General features: G+C 53.6%; 1 protein-coding gene across 1 annotated transcript in view; it reads left to right on the forward strand.

The window, feature by feature from the left end:
- Positions 1-22464, forward strand: part of NKAIN1 (sodium/potassium transporting ATPase interacting 1) — a 39590-nt gene extending 17126 nt beyond the window's left edge. Inside the window, exons 2-7 of the mRNA XM_059488658.1 lie at positions 10949-11086; positions 11648-11728; positions 13898-14095; positions 16599-16659; positions 18707-18788; positions 22278-22464. Coding sequence (XP_059344641.1) covers positions 10949-11086; positions 11648-11728; positions 13898-14095; positions 16599-16659; positions 18707-18788; positions 22278-22287 — 570 coding nt within the window. The 3' untranslated portion in view covers positions 22288-22464. The remainder of the gene's footprint in view (positions 1-10948; positions 11087-11647; positions 11729-13897; positions 14096-16598; positions 16660-18706; positions 18789-22277) is intronic.
- Positions 22465-23087: the final 623 nt, after the last annotated feature.

Below are 23087 nucleotides of genomic sequence, written 5' to 3' on the forward strand. Positions count from 1 at the left end.
AAAATCCCCAAATTTAAACCTAAGATTCCCAAAATTGAGGCCAAAATCCCCCATATTTAAGCCCAAGATCCCCCAAATTTAAGACTCAAATCCCCCAAATTTAAGGACAAAATCCCTGAAAGTTAAACCCAAGATTTCCCAAATTTAAGCACAAAATCCCCCAAATTTAAACCTAAGATTCCCAAAATTGAGCCCAAAATCCCCCATATTTAAGCCCAAGATCCCCCAAATTTAAAACTCAAATCCCCCAAATTTAAGGAAAAAATACCCCAAAGTTAAACTCAAGGTTCTCAAATTTGAGCCCAAGATCCCCATATTTAAGCCCCAAATCCCCCAAATTTAAGCCCCAAATCTCCCAAATTTAAGCACAAAATCCTCTAAATTTAAGCCCAAGATTGCCCAAACATAAGGACAAAATCCCCCGAAGTTGAACCCAAGATTGCCAAATTTGAGCCCAAGATCCCCCATATTTAAGTTCCAAATCCCCCAAATTTAAGGACAAAATCCCTGAAAGTTAAACCCAAGATTTCCCAAATTTAAGCACAAAACCCCCCAAAATTTAAACCCCAAATCCACCAGATCTAAGACCAAGATCCCCAAATCCAAACCCTAAACCCAGATTAAAGCACAAACTGTCCTAAATCTTAGATCCCAAAATTAAGCCCCAGCCCCCCCCAGATCTCAGCCAATGATTCCCCAAATTTCAGCCCAAAACCTCTCAAATTTAAACCCTAGTTTGCTCAGACCCAGGCCCAAGATCAGCCTGGTTTAAACCCACATTTCCCTACATTTCATCCCCAATCCCACAGATTAAAACCCAACTTCCCCCAGCTTTCAGCCCTGAGTTATTCCCCATTTGTTTGTGGGGTTTTTTAGGGATTTTTTCCTTAGTTTTTAATTCATTCTCCACCTCTCAGTAGCTTCTGCTGGGACTCTCCAAGGGGATGCCTGGCTGAGATCCGGATTAATCCCGATTTTCTTTATGGGGTTTGGGGGCCAGTGTCCCTGGGGATGACAAATTGTGCAGGGCTGAGCCAGGGCTCAGAGATCCATGTGGGAGTGGGACAGGGATTTATTTATTTGGGATGGGATACAATGGGATACAATGGGACATGTGGGATGCATAGAATGGATGGAATGGGGTGGAATGGGACTGGCATGAATGGGATTGGGAATGGGTGGGTGGTATGGGATACAATGGGATACAGTGGGAGGGGTGGGATGGGATGGGATGGGATGGGATATGTGGGATGTGTAAAATGGATGGGATACAATGGGACATGTGGGATGCATAGAATGGATGGAATGGGGTGGAATGGGACTGGCATGAATGGGATTGGGAATGGGGGGGATGGTATGGGATGCAATGAGATACAGTGGGGTACAGGGGGATATGATGAGATGGGATGGGATATGTGGGATGCATATGTGGATGGAATGGGATTGGGAATGGGTGGGATAAAATGGGGTACAGTGGGATAAAATGGGATAAAATGGGATGAGAAGGGATGGGATGCATAGAATGGATGGAATGGGGTGGGATGGGATTGGCATGAATGGGATTGGGATGGGTATGAGATACAATGGGATACAATGTGATACAGTGGGATGGAATAGGATGGGATATGAGGGATGCATAGAATGGGTGAAATGGGACGGGATGGGATGGGCTTGGGAATGGGTGGCTGGTATGGGATACAATGGGATATGGTGGGATGGGATGGGATGGGGTGGGATATGTGGGATGTGTAAAATGGATGGGATACAATGCGATATGCAGGATGCATAGAATGGATGGAACGGCATGGGAAGGGATTGGCATGAATGGGATTGGGAACAGATGGGTGGCATGGGATAAAATGGGATACAGTGGGGTACAATGGGATACAGTGGGATACAGGGGGATATGATGAGATGGGATGGGATATGTGGGATGCATATGTGGATGGAATGGGATTGGGAATGGATGGGATAAAATGGGATAAAATGGGATAAAATGGGAAGGGTGGAATAGGATGGGATGGGAAGAGATGGGATGCATAAAATGGATGGAATGGGGTGGGATGGAATTGGCATGAATGGGATTGGGAATGGGTGGGTGGTATGGGATACAATGAGATACAATGGGATACAGTGGGATGGGATGGAATACAGTGGAATAAAATGGGGTACAGTGGGATACGATGGGATGGGATATGTGGGATCCATATATGGATGGAATGGGATTGGGAATGGATGGGATACAATGGGATACAGTGGGATAAAATGGGAACGGTGGGAGAGGATGGGATGGTAAGAGATGGGATGGGATACATGAGATGCATAGAATGGATGTAATGGGGCAGAATGGGATTGGCGTAAATGGGATTGGGAAAGGACAGATGGTATGGGATACAAGGGGATACAGCGGGATATGTGGGATGGATGAAATATGATGGGATTAGCATGAATGGCATTGGGAATGGATGGGTGGTGTGGGGTACAATGAGATACAATGGGATATGATGGGATACAATGGGATACAATAGAATATGATGGGGTACGATGTGGTAAATGGGATGGGATGGGATGGATGGATGGATGGATGGATGGATGGATGGATGGATGGATGGATGGATGGATGGATGGATGAATGGATGGCTGGCTGAGGGGACAGCAGGCTGTCTGGCCACCCCAGAGGTCCCAACCCTGCTCCCACAGGTTTGGAGCAGCTCCCAGCTTGGTGTTCCCAAGGCACAGCCTTTCTGCAGGGCTGGAGCTTCCCTCCACTCTGCTGTGCCTGTTTCCCTGAGGCCCTGCTCCATGGAGCTGCTTCTCCTGGCCAGGAGAGTGGATGCTGAGCAGGAATCAGGCTGTTTTCCAGGGAAACTGAGGCACAGCAGCACAGGTTCAGCCTCACTGGAATGCTGGGTCCTACTGTGGTCACAGCCCCGTGCCTCAGTTTCCCCCATGGCTCTTCCCACAGCACATTCCCCTCTCCGGGGAGACTCCTGGCACCCTCTCACCACTTCCACAAGTGCCACCACCCTGTGTCCCCCCACCAGGGCACCCTGGGCTTGCCAAGGTCGCTGCAAGGTGATGTTGGGGGATGCTGAGCCCCAGCCTGGGATGAACGGGAGCACCCCGGCTCCCTCCCGCGGGAGCAGCAGCAGCTCCTGAGGGAATGGATGGAGCAATTCCCGGCAGGAACATTCCCCTCCCATGGGCGGGAGGAGAATTGAGCTGCTTCGATCGCCTCGGCTTTCCCTCGGCATGGAAGAGTTTCCTGGCTGGGAGGCAGGAGGGGAAAGGGATCTCAGGACAGCATTTGTGGGATGCTGCCAACAGGAGCTGGGGCGTTGTGCTAAAGCTCACCGAAATATAAATGTGATATCGTGTCAGAGTTAAGGAGATATTTTGTCAGAGGTAAATCAGAGCAGCCTGCTCCTGGGGAAATTGGAAATTTGTGGTATTTTCAGGGAAAAAAACCCAAACTATCAAAATTCCCGGGTTCTTGTGGGGATATTGGAGCCAAATGCACCCAGACTCCACAGCTTGGGAGCTGAGGGGGCTCAGGGCTTTGTTTTAGGGATGGAAATGAGGAGGGGCTTTCTCCTGATGAGAATCATTGGGAGGTGGTTATGGAGCATCCATCCCCCTCTCCATGGGGGAACACTAAATTCCCTGGATTTCAGCATTCCCAGAAGGTTTTGGGAGGGTTGGGTTTCCCTCTCCTGTGGTGGAGCCAGAACAGGATCAGCCTGGTTTCATCAGCTACATTTAGGGGAAATAATTGTAATAATTGTAATAATAGTAGTAGTAGTAGTAGTAATAATAATAATAATAATAATAATAATAATAATATTTATGGCCATTAGCCCCCCCAAGGCTGCATTTCCCAGCCCTCCCTGATAGAACCCTCAGGGATGGATGGAGCCAGGGGCATGGATGTGGGAGCAGGGCTTGGAGGGCACCCAAGGGTGGCACCCCAGGGGTTCCCAGTGGTGGGGACGCCCCCAGGGCTCATCCCATGGGGCAGATTCCATCAGGATCCCGGGGTGCAGCGTCCAGACAGGCGCATCCAGCCGGGGCTCTGTTCCCATGGCAACGCCGCTGGATGAGGGGGAATGAAATAAATAAATAACTGGGAAAGGGGAGGGGGCATCCAATGGGAGAGAGGAGGGGAAGCCGTGGGGTGGGCAGTGGATGCTGGGGGGCCCTGGGCACACCAAGTGTCCCCAGCGCCACATCCCAGGACCAGGATGCGTTGAGAGCTCCCATCTGGGGGGTTCAAAGGGGTCCTAAAACCTGCAGCATCCACCAAGGATTATCCCAGCAGGGGAAGGACCCCATTTGTGCCTCTTTCACCCCAATTTTCAGTGCTGGCATGGTTTTGCTCCTGCATCAGGGCCTCTTTACAGCTGCGGCCGCTGGATCCTGCTCCTCCCCACCCAATGCTGGAGAGGGATTGGCGCCTTTCATTTCTTTCCATCTGTGATTTTATGAAGGCTTTTGCAGATGGAAGTAGGTCAGGAACTTGTTTCCAAGCCATTAAATGAAGTCCCTGGGTTCACAGCACTGTTTGCACCTCCCTAATAACCAACCATGTTCTCATCTCATTTAAATCACGACCGATTCCCCTTCCTGGGCCGAGGCTGTGGGGTGAAGCTGCTTCCCACAGCCCCTGGGGCCCCTCACAGGCAAGGGAGGGCATTGGCAGAGACAAAATGCCCTAAATGGCCTCAAACAGAGGGGCTGGGGGAGGGGGGAAGCCTGTTAGGGGGTCGGGGTGGGGATGTGAGGTTGTCTTGGTTTGGAAAGACAGGTGCCTGCTGGGGAAGGCAGGAGCCTCCCCTGAAATGGAAAATGTAAATCTTCCCCTTCTCTCCAAACTGCTATAAATTTTAAATTAAGGGGCTCTCAGGCAAAAATATGGGAGCAAGAAATAACAGTTCTTTAATAGGGAAGGAAAAAAAAAAAGGATAAAATAAACAATGCAGTGAACTAAACCAACAGTGCCAGAGTCAGAACCCAACCTGACACCCTGTGGGTCAGGCTGGTGGCAGCAGTGCCATTGGAATTGTGGCTCAGCCCTCCTGCAGTGTCAGGGCTGGTTCTGCTGGAGCAGGGATCCTGCAGAAAGGTGCAGTCTCTGCCTCTGAAGATCCAGGGGCAGAGGCAGCTGCTGTTCCTCTGGGCAATGCAGTGCAGAAGCCGTGCTGGTGTTGCAGAATCTCCAGATTCTATCCGGGTAGGAATGCTTGGCTCCTCCCTCTGGGCTCCCATCTCCCAATGGGATGCTGTAGTTCTTATCAGCCATGCAGGGACATTCCATAGCTGTTAGCAGCAGGGGTCTCCTCCGGAGGGAGGTGTGAATGTGGTCACTCAAAGAGAGAGATAAGGCAAACTGCCCACTTGACAAAGGTAATCTGCCATACAGAGGGTAATGGAAAACATCTTGCATTGCAATCTGGAGCAGGGGTCCTGGAGAACATTTGGGGTGTCCCCGGGGCTGGGGTGAGTTCCAGGGATGCTCCATCAGCCCTGGGGCTGGGGAGAACATTCCTTATGGATCGGGGATCCCGCTGTCCTGCCAAAGGCTGCCATGGGGGGTTCCTCTCCGAACCCTGATGGTTTTTGGGGCCCAGAAGCCCCAGAGATGGCGGTGGCTCAGGGATGGGGCGAGCAAGGCTCTTGCAGCATCTTCGGCTGCGGCACATGATGAGGAGTCAGAACCGGCAAATCCCCTCCAAACGCGACGAAATGAAAAGTTAAATCCCTGGCGAGCCTCTGGCATATGGTGTGCGGGAGGAAATCACCCATCTGCGGGATAATGACCCATCATGGGGCCAGGAGCCCTGCCCGGCCCAGAGGGGAGCTCAGAGCTCAACCTGGGGTGCAGATGCTGCTGTGGGGCTGAAGAGCAGCAGGAGCCAGGAGCAGCTCCAGGATCCCGCCCAGCGCCAGCTCCAGGATCAGAGAGAGAAGAGCCCAGGGAGAGCTCAGAGCCCTTGCAGGGCCTGAAGGGGCTCCAGGAGAGCTGCAGAGGGACTGGGGACAAGGATGGAGGGACAGGAGCCAGGGAATGGCTGCCAGTGCCAGAGGGCAGGGCTGGATGGGATCTTGGCAATTGGGAATTGTTCCCTGGCAGGGTGGGCAGGGGCTGGGCTGGAATTGCCAGAGCAGCTGTGGCTGCCCCTGGAGCCCTGGCAGTGCCCAAGGCCAGGCTGGACATTGGGCTGGCAGCACCTGGCACAGTGGCAGGTGTCCCTGGGCTGCAATCAGCTGCCATTGAAGATCCCTTCCCACCCAAACCACTCTGGCATTCACATTCCTCAATCAAGGATGGAAACCAGCACCAAAACCCATTGCAGCCAATGGAGAAAGGAAAGGAAAGAATGATTGCCTGGCTGGTTCCAGGTGCCCCCAGTGCCATTTGCCACAGGGGGTTTGTAGGCTGGCAAGGCCTGGTTAGAGAGGTTTGGGCTGTGCCAGGGTGCCCAGAGCAGCTGTGGCTGCCCCTGGAGCCCTGGCAGTGCCCAAGTCCAGGCTGGAGCACCTGGTGCAGCGAGAGGTGTCCCTGCCATGGCAATGGGATGGGATTTAAGGTCATTTAAGGTCCTTTCCAACTTAACCTTGGATTCTCTGGTTCCAGGAGGAGCTGCTGGGCAGGAAGGTTCCTGCTTTCCCAGGGTGTTGGGTCTGGGGTGCTCACCCAGCACTCCCCGCCCTTGCAGTCTGATTTCCAAGCTGGGTTTCTCAGGAAAAGAAACCTGGGAAGGGGTGGGGAAGGGGCTCCCTAGTGGGGAAGGGGCTCCTGGTGACCCTGCAATGCTCCCAGCACAGCCAGAGCCGGATCCAGCTCTCCCACCCTCCATGTGGGGATTAACGACTGGGAAAACTTGGGGTGGGTCTGAAGAAGGTGAGGGCACCAAAACCAGCGGGTGATTCAGGGACAGAGAAACTCCTTCCCTCTTACATTTGGTGTCAGCACGCTGGAAAAATCCCATTTTCCTCCAGCTCTGCCTCCCTGGTGCCACCTCCCTGAGCCCCAGCTGAGATTGTGTCCCCACGGGTGTCCCCTCCCCACTCGTGTCCCCTCACCCCCTGATGGAGTTCGCCCTCCTGCTCCCATTCCCGGTGCACAAAAATCCCTTCCAGGCCGGGATGAGCGGGACCAGCCCCCGCCCCCAGCCAATCGCTGTGATTTGCTGCCGAGCGAAGTTTTGGGGCCGATCGATGAATTCGTGTTTAATTAAGAGGGAGCCCTAAATCTCATTGCATTGATCAGCCGAGGTTTGTCTTAATTAGCGATGGGACGGCGTTTGCATCCCGGCTCCGGCGGCGCTGGGAGGGGAGCGGGGTGTGAATGGGGTTGGGAGCAGCGGGAATTCCCATTCCAGGGCAGGGAGGATGCTCTGAGCCCACGGAACAATTTTGGCTGTGTTGGACGCTGCTGGGAAGTTTCTTGGGATGATGCTGAGCCCCGAAGAGCTGGGGGTCCTGAAGGTCCCTCCCAGGGACATTTTACACCCACAGGATCGGGGATGATGCTCCGGGGGCTGGACCAACCTGAGGAGCAGCTCTGAGCTGAGAGTGCTCACTCAGCTCCACAATTCCCTGGGCAGGGGCACCAAACCTGGACTTTCTTGCTGGAGGCTGTGCCTCAGTTTCCCCACTCATGAAACACGTGGGGCTGGCCTTGGGATGCCCCCTGCCCTTGGGATGCCCTTGGGATGCCCCTGGGATGTCCTCGGGATCCTTGGGATGCCACTGGGGCCCTTGGGATGCCCCTGAGTTGCCCCTGGTATGTCCTTGGGATTCTTGGGATGCCCTTGGTGGCCCCTGAGAGCTGGGAGTGCAGCCACACTGCCTTTGTGAGTCTGTTTGTCCCTTAACCTTCAGCTGCATCCCACAAGGATGGAAAATCCCAGATCTGCTCTTCCCATGGAAGGAAAAAGCTGGGCTAACACAGCCAGGGAGCAGGGCTGGAGCTGCTCTGTGGTGCAATTAGCAGCCCCTAATTAGCTCATCCATGGTGAACTGGGGTGTTTATCCCAAATTCTGCCTCTTTGGGATGGAGAAGGGTTTGCTTCAAGCAGGGTCTTCCCAGCTCCTCCTCTTTCAGGCTGGAATTAAGGAGCCACCGGGTGTGATGCCTTCACTCCAGCTCCATGGGATGCCCTCAGAGGCTCTCCCCTATTGGATTTGTGGGCGCCCCAATGAAGGAAGGAATTGAGAATCTGACTCCATGTACTCAGAGGGCTAATTTATTATTTTATGATACTATATTATATTAAAAAATGCTACTCTAAACTATACTAAGGAATATAGAAAGGATACTTACAGAAGGCTGAAAAGATAATAATGAAAACTGGTGACTGTCCAGAGTCCTGACACAGCTTGGCCCTGCTTGGCCAAAGAGTGAAAACAACTCCCAGCAGAATCCAATGGAACAATCCCCTGTGGGTAAACAATCTCCAAACACATTCCACATGTGAGCACAACACAGGAGAAGCAAATGAGACAAGAATTGTTTTCCTTTTTTCTGAGACTTCTCAGCTTCCCCAGGAGAAAAATCCTGGGCAGGGGGATTTTTCAGAGAATGTGAATGCCACACTCCCCAGCCCCATCCCTGGTACCCAAAGCTCCATCCAGCTCTGCTGACAGCCCCCAGAGGGATGGGTGCCCACAAACCCCCAGCACTGCACTCCCTGTATCATTCATCATTTCCATTCCTCAACTGAGGAGATTTACAGCCTGGCTGTCACTATTTCCTGAGGCTGTTTCCTCAGAGAGCTGAACCAGCAGGGAAGTGAATTCAGTTTCAGTGCAAACAGCTTTGTCCCAGCCCCACAGACCCAGGGGCTGCTGCTCCAAGGGTTTGCATCACCTTTAATTGAAATCAGGGTCCTGCTGGCTCTGATCCAGCAGATCCTACCCCAGGGGTAGGGTAGGAGATGGGATATCACAGCCCTAGGGTGGGGCTGGGCTGAAATCAGTGGGAATTAGAGCTCTCACGAAGGAAATTCAATGAGTATTTGGAGTTTTATGGGTGGGGAAACTGAGGCACAGCTGGTGGATGCCCATCCTCAGGAACAACTCAGGCAAGCACCTTCCCCACCTCATTAATTCTCCCGTGTAATTAGGGCTCACTAGCTCAGCCTGGGATGATGCCTGGGCCCCCCCATGGGCTCTCCCCTCATTCCAGATCCCTTTGGGAGCTGCTGGGCAATGGAGGGGGGATGCAAACCCCTTTTCCCTGTGGTTTTCAGGATAAACACCCCCTTTTTCAGGCAGAAAATTGGAGAATGGTGCTGTGAGGAGAACAGAGGGCCCTAAAGCTCTCAGGGTGAATCTGAGGCACCTCAAAAAATGACAGGACAGGGCTGAGTTAGACAAATGTAAAAAAAAATTGGGTTTTCCAGGCTGCTGTTGACCTGTCCCTGCACCTTGTTCCCTAAAACTCCCTTAAAAGTTCTCAAAAAAACCATGGCCCCATCCAAAATGCCCATTTTTTGAATTAAACCCATGGCTGAATGTTCCAGCACTCCCACCTTGCCTTTGCTCACCCCTTCCTTGGAGCTAATCCTGTGATTAGGAGCAATGGAGCCATAAATAAGTGCTGGGATCAGGGCTGGATCCCCTCAGATGCCAGCTCTGACGGGGGATTTACCCCCTGCAGCACAGCCCTGTTTGTGGATTGCAGATGGTAACGGTGACCAGAGCCCCATGGATCCATGGAGGATGGGCTGGAAATCAAAATACAGGAGCTGGAAATCAAAATACAGGAGCTGGAGGTGTAAATCATCCTCTGGGATGGGTTTTCAGCACTGCCCGAGCTCTGAGTGATGGGAAAGTGAGGCACAGAGTGGGGTCACATCTCCTTGGGTTCCCCTTTGGAACTCAAGGAGATATGACCTAATAGAATAGAATAGAATACATATTAATACATTATTTTTATTATATTTTATTTTATTATATATTAATATAATAATAGATAATTTTATATATTGTATTAATATAATATATGTAAAATAATATTCCCAATTATTGATATTACCAATATTGGGGATGGGACATGCCTTGGCTTGTCTGGCCCTGCTGCTGAACCAAACAGCAGCACTGTGGTGTTTCACCCCACAGACACTTTGGGCTGGCTGGGTGTGTGGTGTTTCACCCCACAGACACTTTGGGCTGGCTGGGTGTGTGGTGTTTCACCCCACAGACACTTTGGGCTGCCTGGGTGTGTGGTGTTTCACCCCACAGACACTTTGGGCTGGCTGGGTGCTGCAGCTGGGCCCGTGGGGACAAGTCCAGGCCTGCAGGAGCTCTGGTGGTGCTGGGATGGAGCTTCCCCCCATAACAGGGGCTGCTCCTCAGGTTTCCCTCTGGCAGAGAAGCTTTAAGGCGCTGGTGAAGGAAAGGAGTCGGTTCTGATGGAGGGTTTGGATGCAGAGCTTTATTCTGGCCCACAGGCCTCTGAATGCAGCACCAGCTCCAGCAGAACTCCCTGAGCCCGTGGTTGCTGCTCCTTTGAACCCCAGGAGAGGGGCAGGGAAGGGGCAGGGAGCCACCAAGCAGGGACAGGAGGGGAGGGACAAAGGGACAAAGGACACCTGGATGGCCCAGTGCCCCCAGGGGTAGAGGGCATCCTTTGGATCTGCCAATCACTCGACACCTTCTGGAATGCCAGGAGTGACAGACAGTGCTGGGAGGAGAAAGGAGAGGGGACTGACACACCTGGGAGGGAATCGTCAGGGGAGGGACCCGGGGTTCTGAGGTAAACCCTGAAATCACAGCACAACACCCAATAACCCCAGTCCTGCTGGCCAGTGCACCACACAGACATTCCAGCCAACCCCAACCCGTCATCCATGGAATTCCCAGCCATTCCCAGCTGCTCCTTGCCCTCAGCACCCCGGGGGTGCCCAGCCCTGATCCCTGTCCCCTCCCTGCTCTGTTGCAGGTCGCTGCTCTGGAGAGGCAGATCTTTGATTTCCTGGGATACCAGTGGGCCCCCATCCTGGCCAACTTCCTGCACATCATGGCTGTGATTTTGGGGATTTTTGGGACCATCCAGTACAGATCCAGATACCTCATGATGGTAGGTACCACCCTGGGGGTGCAGGAGTGTCAGCCCCAGGGGCTCAGCCCCAGATCCCTCCTGTATCCCTGGGATCACAGAAGCTGTGGCTGCTCCATCCCTGCCAGTGCCCAAGGCCCGGCTGGACAGGGCTTGGAGTAGGACAGAGGGATCTGGGAGGGGTCCCTGCCATGGCAGGGGTGGGAATTAGAGCCCTCACAAAAGAAATCCAATGAGTATTTGGAGTTTTATGGGTGGGGAAACTGAGGCACAGCTAGTGGATGCACATCTTTGGGAACAACTCAGGCAAGCACCTTCCCCACCTCATTAATTCTGCCCTGCAATTAACACTCAACTCAGCCTGGGATGATGCCTGGGGCCCCCAGGGGTTCTCCCCTGATTGATGAACTTTAAGGTCCCTCCCAGCCAAAAAGTGCTGTGATTTTGGGATTCCACCATCCCAACCCGGAGCCCCTGGACGGGCTGGGCAGGGCCGGGCTGGAGGGGGAGCAGCGGGAATGGAGGGGCGTGCAGTGGGGCTGGAGGGGGAGTGCCCGTGCCCTGACCCCTCTCGTCCCGCAGTACGCCGTGTGGTTGGTGCTGTGGGTCGGCTGGAACGCCTTCATCATCTGCTTCTACCTGGAGGTCGGGCGCTTGTCACAGGTAACGCCCCCACCTTCCTCCTCTTCCTCCCTGCATCCTCCTGCCCTCTTGCTGGCTCCCCCTTGCCCTCATCCTCATCCTCCTCCTCCCCTCCCTTCTCCCCCAAAAGTGCCCCCCCCCCGAGGCCAGGGGTGCCCCAGCCCCACAGAAAAGCGATGCCGGGGGCACCTCCCCGGAGCACAGAATTCCCGTGGGATGGGATGGGATGGGATGGGATGGGATGGGATGGGATGGGATGGGATGGGATGGGATGGGATGGGATGGGATGGGATGGGATGGGATGGGATGGGATGGGATGGGATGGGATGGGATGGGATGGACAAACCGACCGCTCAGAGTGGAGAGAGCGGCCATTTCCGAACCCAAACCGAATTTCATTTATCTCCACTGAAGGGACAGAGAGGCGATCCCCGGGAACGGGATGAGCAGGGACAGGAAGCTCGGGGCAGGGTCTGGGGCAGGGATGGGGAGGGCAGAGGTAGGAGACCCCCCCTGCTGTAAATTCCCAATTTCCCCGGGATTTCTGGGGATCAGCATTCCCAGCTTTGGGACATCACCCTTTGGCCATGGGGTGAGGATGTGATGGGGCTGTGCCTCCACCACACCTGCGCTGTTCAAGCTTAATTTTTACACCACAAAGAGCAAAATCTCCCGCGGGGATGGGGCAGCCCCGGGTGCTCCGAGGGAACCTTTGAGGCCAGGCTCGGGGTCCCTGCGCGTCCCTGCCCGGCTCTGGGGACATCACGGGGGGCTGGGGACAGCCAGCTCCGCTCTCTCCGTGCTGCCCCAAGCAGAAGAAGCCTCTGGGGGTGTTCCATGGCTGGAACCTCTCCCCGAGCAGCTCCAGGTCATTTGAGGCTCTCCCGGAGCGCTGAGTGTGCAGCACGATGGGGAGAGGGGGAGGATTCCCTCCCACCGCGGGTTTTTGTGGAAATCCCGGTGCCCGTCACAGCTCCCCCTCGTCCCTGTGCCTCAGCCGCATCCTGCAGCTTCACAAACCCAAACCCACTCGCTCCCTATTGGGGTTTTTGCTGCCCCCAGAAGCAAAAATCGTTTAATCCCAGATTGGTGATTTCCTGCGGGGGATGCTCGGCCCCAGCACAGCCCGGGGGGGGGGGGGGGGGGGCACAGAGGGGCTGGGGGGGCTCTCTGGGGGATGGGGGATCCCCAGGGGTACCAAGGGGATTCTCATGGGGTGAGGGCTCAGCCAGAGATACCAGTGGGACCCTCATGGAGTGGGAAGGGGCAGCCAGGGGCTGGGGATTCTCCCCTTGCAGGGGGATGCAGCCTGCCCAAGGCCACTCCACAGCTGCTGGAGAGGACCCAGGCAGAGCCCCAAAGCTTGGGAGGGGCTGGCAAGGAGGGGACATGCTCCAGGGTGACCCTGCAAGGCTCCCTGGGAGTGGGATGAAGGCAGGGCAGCCCAAAAGCCCAGGGGAAGCAGCAGGGGCTGCCCTGCATCCCTGGAACACGCAGATGGGGTGCTGCCAATCACAAACACCCTCCCTGCACTCTGGTCCCGCTCTGTGGCACCCACCCTGTCACTGGGCACCCCTGGGTGCTGCCTGAGCCGATGCCCACGGTGCCAGCACGGGAGGGAGCCCCAAACCCGGGGCTGGGCTCAGGGGATGCCCTGCTCTGACCTCAGGGAGCATCCTTGCCTTGGAAAACCCATTTACTGTCCAGCCATCCTGCGAAGAGCTTTGGTCCACCAATATTATTATTATTATTATTATTATTATTATTATTATTATTATTATTATTATTATTATTATTATTATTATTATTTCTTCTTCTCTTTTCTTCTTCTTCTTTCTTCTCTTTTCTTCTCTTTTCTTCTTTCTTCTTCTTTCCTTTCTTCTTCTTCTTTCCTTTCTTCTTCTTCTTTCCTTTCTTCTTTATTTCTTTTCATCTTCTTTCTTCTTCTTCTTCCTTTTCTTCTTCTTCTTCTTCTTTCTTCTTTCTTTCTTTTCTTCTTTCTTCTTTCTTTCTTTTCTTCTTTCTTCTTTCTTTCTTTTCTTCTCCTTTCTTCTTTCTTTCTTTCTTCTTTTCTTCTCCTTTCTTATTTCTTTCTTCTTTTCTTCTTTCTTTTCTTCTTCTTCTTTCTTTTCTTCTTCTTTTTTTCTTCTTCTTCTTCTTCTCCACCTTCTCCTCCTCCTCCTCCTGCAGGACCGGGATTTCATCATGACCTTCAACACGTCCCTGCACCGCTCGTGGTGGATGGAGAACGGCCCTGGCTGTTTGGTGACGCCGGTGCTCAACTCCCCGCTGGCGCCCGAGGATCACCATGTCATCACGGTCAGCGGCTGCCTGCTGGACTACCAGTACATCGAGGTGGTGAGCAGCGCCACACAGATCTTCCTGGCGGTAAGGGCGCCCTACTCTCCTCATCCCACACTGGGAACGGGACACAGGGCTTGCAAGGGTTGCAGGATGAAGAGAGAGGCGAGAATGTTGACTTCATGTTCAGAGGGCTTGATTTATTATTTTATTATATATATATTGCATTATAACTATACTAAAAAGAATAGAGAGAAAAGTTCTCAGAAGGCTAGCTAAGCTAAGAATAGAAAAGGAATGAATAACAAAGGGCTGTGTCTCAGCAGAGAGTGAGACTCAGCTCTGCCGTGAGTGGTCAGTAAATCCAAACATCCACCCAAGACCAATCACGGATTCACCTCTTGCATTCCACAGCAGCAGATAACCATTGTTTACATTTTGTTGCTGAGGCCACAGCTTCTCAGAAAGGAGAAAAATCCTAAAGAAAGGATTTTTATGAAAAGATGTTTGAGACAGGAATGGGACATGCAGGGTTGTAAGAATCTGTGTGTCTTGGGGCTGTTGTATGAGTCCAACCCCACTAGCTCTGGACTCTGGCCCACACAGTCTGATATAGTAGTAGTCCTAGTAAAATCTATGTATTGTATAAGTGGCCTTGCCCCAATCCTAGTTGTTCTAAATGGGCTGCAGCTGTGATGTCCTTAACTGGGTGGCAGCTGTGGCTAATGAAGATAACTGGGAAAAAAGGGGTGGGTTGGCCAGTCAGGGAGAGCCTTGGAGGAGGCCTGATGAAGAAGCAGGAACAACACTGCTGTGAAGAGCTGCTTGTGAGAAAACCACCCAGAAGGTATGGGACTCTAGAAATATGATACCAACAAGCGGTGACCCCGACGTGACTGAAGATAGGACAGCCAAGAGCTGTGGAAGAGATTAGGCAGCCTGAGAGTTGCAGAAAATAAGACAGCCAAGAGCTGTGAGGCAGCCTGAGAGCTGTGGAGGTTAAGACAGCCAAGAGCTGTGAAGAAACAGGGCCTTTGATTCAAGGAGCTGTGGAGGTACATGGCCTTTGAGTCATGGTAGGTTATATGTGTTGTAATTGTATAATTGTTAAAAGAAAAGGGGGAAATATAGGTGGCCATTGAGTCTTAGTATGTATTGTATAGGTGGCCTTTGAGCCATAGTAAAACCTATGCATTGTATAAGTGGCCTATGAGTCTTGGTAAAATCTACGTATTGTATAAGTGGCCTTGCCCCAATCCTAGTTGTTCTAAATGGGCTGCAGCTGTGATGTCCTTAATTGGGCAGCAGCTCTGGCTAATGAAGATAACTGGGATAAAAGGGGGTGGGTTGGCCAGTCAGGGAGAGCCTTGGAGGAGCCCTGATGAAGAAGCAGGAGCAACACTGCTGTGAAGAGCTGTGTGTGAGAAAACCACTCAGAAGGTATGGGACTGTAGAAATCAGATAACAAAAATATGAATACAACAGTCTGACATGAGCAAAGTCAAAGACGAGAAGCGCTCTTCTCCACGTGGGGACAAGTGTTCTGTTTATTGTCCATTGGGAATGGACACTTCTGGCTCCTGTCACCACCCAGGTGTAACAAAAGGGTGTAACCGCCTTGCAGTGAGGTTTTATACCTCAGGATGGGGGCAGTGAAAGAGGACCCCAGCCAATGGGATACCACTGGGGAGGGGTAACCAGGGGCCAGACCACCATGGGGGTACAGCAGAGGGGTGCTTGAGGGACAGACCATGGGATGGGAGAGGGGAAATAATCTATGTGACATACCATACTCAGTACAAATTTCCCATCACCTAGTGCAAACAGCACCTAAATAAACTATTTAGTGCAATACAACACGGGGTGGAGGGGCTGGGGTGGGCAGAGGAGCTGTGGTGTCTCCATCATGCATTTCTGTCACCCTGAGAGGAGCAGACAGAGCCCTGCCACCACCTCAGGGGTGTGTCCCACCCCAAAACTTGTCATGTAGAGGGCTGGATGCTGCAGGGATGGAGGAATCACTCCCTGGGAATGAGCTGCTGGAATGTGCTGCCTGCCAGGAGGGAGGGTCCCCCCTCACAGGTGACTGTCACCTGCTGTGACAGGGAGGTGGCAATGGGACACACCGGGAGGCAGAGCTCCCTAAAATGGAGTTTTAAGGGGAATTGGGGTCCCCAAAGGTGCTTCCAGCACTGTATGGGGCTCAGCACCCTCTGTGGGGTGCCAGCTCCAGCCCCACCTTGTGCAGCTGAATCCACCCAATGCTGCTGCGCCCCAAACTGCCCTGGGATGGGCTCTGGCTGCTCTTAGCCCCCAGGTCACTGACAGGACTCCATGGTCACCTGCAGTGACCCCCAGTTCACTCCCAAGACCCCCAGTTCATTCCCAGGGCCCCTGGGTCACCCCCAGTGCCCCCCAGTTCACTCCCAGGACCCCCAGTTCATGCCCATGGTGACTCCCAGTGCCCCCAATTCACTCCCAGTGCCCCCCAGGTCACTCCCAGGCCCCCAGCCATGCCCCCACTGGCACTGTGCCCATTGTGCTGCCCATGCCCCCATAACCAGCCTCTCCCTGCCCTGTTTCTCCCCAGCTCTTCGGCTTCGTCTACGCCTGCTACGTCAGCAAAGTGTTCCTGGAGGAGGAGGACAGCTGTGAGTGCCTTGGCTGGGGTGACAGGGGGACAATGTCCTTGCTGGTGCCACCCTGAGCGGGATGGCAGCTCCCAGCGGGGTCTGGGGAAACAATGCCCTGGTCCCAGCAGCTGAGGAAATCCCTTTAGTTGGGTTTTTGCCCCGTTTTCCCATCCCTGGTGAGGCAGAGCTGCTGGGGTGTGATGGGGCCGCTGTCACCTCCCTCCTCCCTTGGCAGCCACAGCGTCTTGGGGACACTGTGTCCCCTGGGCTGTGTCCCCGCTCCCAGGATTTCACCCCAAACCAGGAGAAAACAGCATTTTAGGCAAAGTGAAGGCTGACTTTATCCAGTCTGTGCTGCTCCCCCTGATCCCACGCCAATCCTTGCAAACCCCCCTCGGGGAGTACTCCAGCCCCTGAACCAGGTGGTCGAGGCTGAGGCTGTCCAAGGGCATTAAAAGCTCATCTGCCGTTAATTAATTCCCACCAGCTGGCAGATCCCTGCAGGGCTGGGCCACAACCACAGGGATGTTCTCCTTCCCTGGGCTCAGCACTGGGCTCAGACCAGGATCAGCACCAGGATCAGCACTGGGATCAGAGCCAGGCTTAGACTGGGATCAGCACTGGGATAAGACCAGGCTCAGCACCAGGCTCAGTACTGGGATGAGACCAGGCTCAGCCCCGGGATAAGATCAGGCTCAGCACTGGGATAAGACCAGGATCAGACCAGGCTCAGCACTGGGGTCAGACCAGGATCAGACCAGGCTCAGCACTGGGGTCAGACCAGGATCAGACCAGGCTCAGCACTGGGATCAGACCAGGCTCAGCACTGGGATCAGACCAGGCTCAACATGGGGCTTAGACTGGGCTCAGCACAAGGCTCAGACCAGGCTCAGCACCGGGGTCAGCACCAGGCTCAGACCAGGATCAGACTGAGCTCAGCACCAGGATCAGCCCCGGGATCAGACCGGGCTCAGCACCCCCCCATGCCCACAGGTGGTCCCAGCCCAGCCTGGGGTGCAGCATCCCGGTGTTTCCCCTCCTTTCCCATGGAAATAAAACATCTCCATGAGGAATTGGCCTCTGCCTGAGGGAACAGCTGCTTTCCAAAGGGTTTATCCAGCGCTGGCGGCTCTGGAGCACGTTTGCACTCCCACAAACTCTGCATCCAACACAATTTTAATATTAATGCTGCCTCAGCCCAGGATGCAAATGCATCTTTTTAATGGAATATCTTATTAGATTTGAAATGGATGGATGGTGTTAAAATTAAGAGCTGCTGGAATATTGAGTCAGGAAGGGAAATATCCTGGGAGAGGGGGGCTCTGCCCTGGAGCTCTCAGCTCTTGGACACCCATGGATAAACCACCCCAGTGTGGGATTTAAGAACTTGGGTGCTGCTGGGGATACTGGAAAGGTTGGAATTCCCAGCCTGGCTGCACCTGGAGTCCATTCCTGTGCTGGCTGTGCTGGGGAGAGGGGTCAGGTCTGGGGAAACACGGTGACACCCAGTGATCCCTTCTGATCTTATCCAGTTTGCGATTCTGATTTATTCCCTCGGGAATGCAGCACTGGGATTCCCTGGGATGCTGGGGTGGGTCAGGATCACCGAATCTTGGGATGGTTTGTGTGGGAAGGGACCTGAAACCTCAGCCAGTGCCACCCTTGCTATGGCAGGGACACCTCCCACTGTGCCAGGAGCTCCAGCCTGGCCTTGGGCACTGCCAGGGCTCCAGGGGCAGCCACAGCTGCTCTGGCAATTCCAGCCCAGCCCCTGCCCACCCTCAATGGGAACAATTCCCAATTGCCAAGATCCCATCCAGCCCTGCCCTCTGGCACTGGCAGCCATTCCCTGCCTCCTGTCCCTCCATCCTTGTCCCCAGTCCCTCTGCAGCTCTCCTGGAGCCCCTTCAGGCCCTGCAGGGGCTCTGAGGGTTTCCCAATTTCCCACTGAGCAGTCGCATTTCCCTGGGGTGTCACATTTTGACGGGATGCAGCTGCAGCCTGGGATGTTCCCATCCCACCGGGACCTCCCAGCTCACCCTGTTTCTCTCCCGGCTCTCCCCAGTTGATTTCATCGGTGGCTTTGACTCCTACGGCTACCAGGCACCCCAGAAGACGTCGCACCTGCAGCTACAGCCGCTCTACACGTGAGTGCCGGGGTGCTCAGGGGTGCGGGACCCTCGGTGTGCCCAGACTTGGGGCTGTGCATCCTCCCTGCAAGTGCCCAGGCTCCACCCGGGCAGGGCTGGGCGCTCTGGGGAGGATCCGCTTGTGGTACATGTTCGCTGGGTTTGGTTTTATTCGCTGGGTTTTGTTTGCTGGGTTTGGGTTTGGTCGCTGGGTTTTGGTCGCTGGGTTTGTGTTCACAGGGTTTTGTTTGCTGGGTTTGGGTTTGCTCGCTGGGTTTGGTTTTGCTTGCTGGGTTTGGTTTTGCTCCCTGGGTTTTGCTCGCTGGGTTCTGTTTGCTGGATTTTGCTCATTGGGTTCTGTTTGCTGGATTTTGCCTGCTGGGCTGGCTGGGTTTTGCTCGCTGGGTTTTGTTCATTGGGTTTTGCTCACTGGGTTTTGTTTTGCTCGCTGGGTTTCCTTCGCTGGGTTTGGTTTTGCTCACTGGGTTTGGTTCACTGGGTTTTGCTCGCTGGGTTTGGTTTTGCTCGCTGGGTTCTGCTCACTGAGCTCCCCCGCCATGCCCAGGGACCATCCCTCCCTCCCTCCCTCCCTCCCTCCCTCCCTCCCTCCCTCCCTCCCTCCCTCCCTCCCTCCCTCCCCTGTTAAGCGCTGCCGACTCCTCCTCGCTCTCCGTTCCCCGCTAAGCCGAGCTCGATAAACGCCCCAGCGAGATAAGGCTCGCAAATCTAAAGGGATTAACCTCGAGCAGGCTCTGCCCGCTGCCAAAAATTAATTATGTTTTAAGCCTTGTATGCAAATTGAAGGGCAGGCGATGCCACTGGGGAGGCAGAGAGGGGCTGGGGGGGGACAAATCCATCTGTGACACTGCTGGGCCCTGCCTGGGGACACTGCTGGGGTGGGGGGAGCACCCATGGGTGCTGTGCCCCCTTCACGGGGCTGGGAGCCCCCCAGGTGTGGGTGGGACACGGATGGGGACATCGATGGTGGCATTGGCACATCCTGGGGCTTACTGGGGTGTCCTCCCTCACCTTGGGGGTCCTAGGAGTGTTGTCCCATGGATGGGACACGTCCCCTGTGTCCCTTCAGCCCTGCCTGGGTGGGACTGGGCAAAGCCACCATGGGCAGAGGGACAGGAGAGCCCACCCTGACCCCCATGTCACCCCCAGGGCACAGGGGAGCCCACCCTGACCCCCATGTCATCTCCAGGGCACAGGGGAGCTCACCCTGACCCCCATGTCACCCCCAGGGCACAGGGGACTCTGTCCTGTCCCCATGTCACCCCCAGGGGCACAGGGGACTCTGTCCTGTCCCCATGTCATCCCCCAGGGCACAGGGGGTGCCAGGGGGTGCTGCAGGCCCAGCACACCCCGATGGCCGCGTGGTCAGGGCTGACAGCTGCAGGATTCGGGGAAATCAGCTCAAAATTGGGTTTGAAGTGCTGGGGACAGCAGCTTTGGACACAGGGGACAGAGAAGGTGCTGGCACAGAAGGCTGGGGCTGTGTCACCAGGTGGGGGCACCTCAGTTCCTGGGGGTCCCTGTCCCTGTCCTGGGGGTTGTTCCCTCCCTGTGCCCTCTGTCCCTCCCAGTGTCCCCCTGGCACTGCTCCAGCTGCCAGGGACCTGGCTGGGGCGTTGGGTGACACCAGGACACTGCCACCACCCTGTCCCCAGCAGCTCGTTAATGACCCACTGATTAATTAATTAATGCAGTCGTCATTTCCGTGTCCCCTCCATCCCCCTGTCAGCAGGGGCAGCTCAGGGACTCGGGGGTGCCCCTGTCCCCAAAGGAGGGGACAGGGAGGGGACATTGGGGTCCCACTGCTCCTCTCACCAGCCAGGGGACAAACAAGGGCTGGCCTGGCTCTGTGGGGCAGGTCACTCATGTCCCCAGGGTCATTCATGTCCCCAGGGCCAGCCGGGCTGCAGCAATTACAGCTCATTCTGCAGCTTCTAATTAGCTGTGATTGAATTAACGGACATGTGGGGAGGTCCAGGAATAATTACATCATCATCATCATCATCATCATCATCATCATCATCATCATCATCATCATCATCATCATCATCATCATTCTCAATAATCAATAGTCAATATTAATTATCATTATTTTATGTTATATATATTAAATATATATTTATTTGTTGGGTTTATTTTTATTTTTATTATGGGGGGTTTTATTATGGGGGTTTTTGTTGGTTTTATTTTTATTTTTATTCTATTGCTGTTGTTAACAATAAGGAAAACCTGTGCTATAACAACGGTTTAATAATTGAAATTGAGCAAAATATAATAACAAGAATAACAGCAGTAGTAATAGTGGTAATAGTTGTAGTAGCAAGTGTATTATTATTATTAATAAAAATAAAAATAGATACGACAATAATAGGGAGAACTTGTGGGGTAACAACAGTTTAATAATTGAAGTTAAGAAAAAGATAACAAGAATAATAGTAGGAGGAAGAGCTGTATTATTATTATTATTAAGAAGAAAAATATCAACAATAACAGGGAAAACCTGTGTGGTTATAACAGTTTAATAACTGAAATTAAAGAATATATAATAACAGGAATAATAGTAATAGTAGCAGTCATAATAGTTGTAGGAGGAGCTGTATTATTATCAATAAAGACCAAAATAGCAACAACAATAACAGGGAGAACCTGTGCAGCAACAACAGTTTAATAACTGAAATTAAGCAAAAGATAACAATAATAATAATACTAGCAATAGTAGTAGTAGCAACTGTATTATTAGTAGTATTAATAATAACAACAATAAAATTAGTAATGATAACAACGATTGCAATGCTGATTGTAACAACAATAATAAAAATAAAATCCAAAATCAAAAATAAAAATAAAATTTAAAAAAAAATGAAATCATAATAGACACACCAAGAAGAGAGAGTAATGAACCCCAGGAACAACAATAAAATTATTAATAATAACAACAATAACAATGCTGATTATAATAACAATAATAAAAATAAAACCCAAAACAAAAATAAAAATAAAATAAAAATTAAAATAAATTAAAAATTATAATAGACACACCACGAAGAGAGAGGGATGAACCCCAGGAGCACAGTGTCCCCATGTGAGGGGACACCTGCCCTGCTCCCCAGCCACTCTGTGACATTTTTACGGGTGCAAGAGAGCAGTGACCCCATGAGAGGTCCCTGTCCCCTTCTGGCCGCGGCTCTTTGTCCCATGGGGACACGCCAGGGGTCTCTCCCAACCCTTTTTGTCCCCTCTTTGTCCCTTTGTGCCTCTTTGTCCCCAGCTGGGGACAGTCCATGGGCTCTCTCCCAGCCCCTGCTGTCCCCTCTTTGTCCCCACATGGGGACACTCCATGGGTTCTCTCCCAACCCCTGCTGTCCCCTCTTTGTCCCCAGCTGGGGACACTCCATGGGTTCTCTCCCAGCCCCTGCTGTCCCCTCTTTGTCCCCAGCTGGGGACACTCCATGGGTTCTCTCCCAGCCCCTGCTGTCCCCTCTTTTCCAGTTCGGGATAACCGGAGCCAGCGGCGCCAGGACCCCGCGGTGCCACCACCCTCTGATGCCACCACCCCGGGCACGACGGGGCCACGATGGCGATCACCCGGGACACGGCGGGGGCTGTGCCACCCCCTGGGCACCCCCTGCCCGCCGTGGGGACGCGGGGACAGTGCGGAGGTGGCAGCGCTCACGGACACCGCTGGATGTGTTTGTCCCAGCCTGGCTTTTCCTTGGAGCAGCAGAGTTTGGGACAAGGACAAGGACAGGGACAGCACCGTCCTGGGGACAGGCAGGGTTGGGACAATGTCCTGCCACTCCGGATCTGGCTCAGACTGGCTCCGAGCACGGGATTTGTGCTCCAGCAGGAATTCTCCCACCGGGATGAAGCAGCAGCGCCAGGACTCGCCCTGGGACGCTCCGAGCAGTCGGATCCGGCCCCTGATTTGGGGACACAGGGGACACACGGGACCCTGAACCCCCTGCACCCCTCCCTGCCACGTTTTGGGGCCTTGCTCCGAGCTGGGAGCCCCGAGGCTGCTGTGGTCCCTCCCCGGCCCTTGGAACGATCTGATGAATGTTTTGGGTTTTGCTTTGGGATTGTTTTTTCTTCCAATCATTTCTTTGGGTTTTTATTTAATTTAAAGTGCCTGAGTAGACTCTGGCTGAGCAGCCCCACCCCCTCCAAGGCTGACACCGTGCCTTCAGCAGGGCTGGGACACCCAGGGCCCCCCAAACCTCACCCAGGGCTGGGGGTCCCACCCTGGTCCCTTCATCCGTAGGGGGCTCGGTGCCAAATTCATCCATCAGCTCCAGTGGC

This window comes from Ammospiza nelsoni, chromosome 25 (genome assembly GCF_027579445.1).
Source record: "Ammospiza nelsoni isolate bAmmNel1 chromosome 25, bAmmNel1.pri, whole genome shotgun sequence".
NCBI classification, from domain to species: domain Eukaryota; kingdom Metazoa; phylum Chordata; class Aves; order Passeriformes; family Passerellidae; genus Ammospiza; species Ammospiza nelsoni.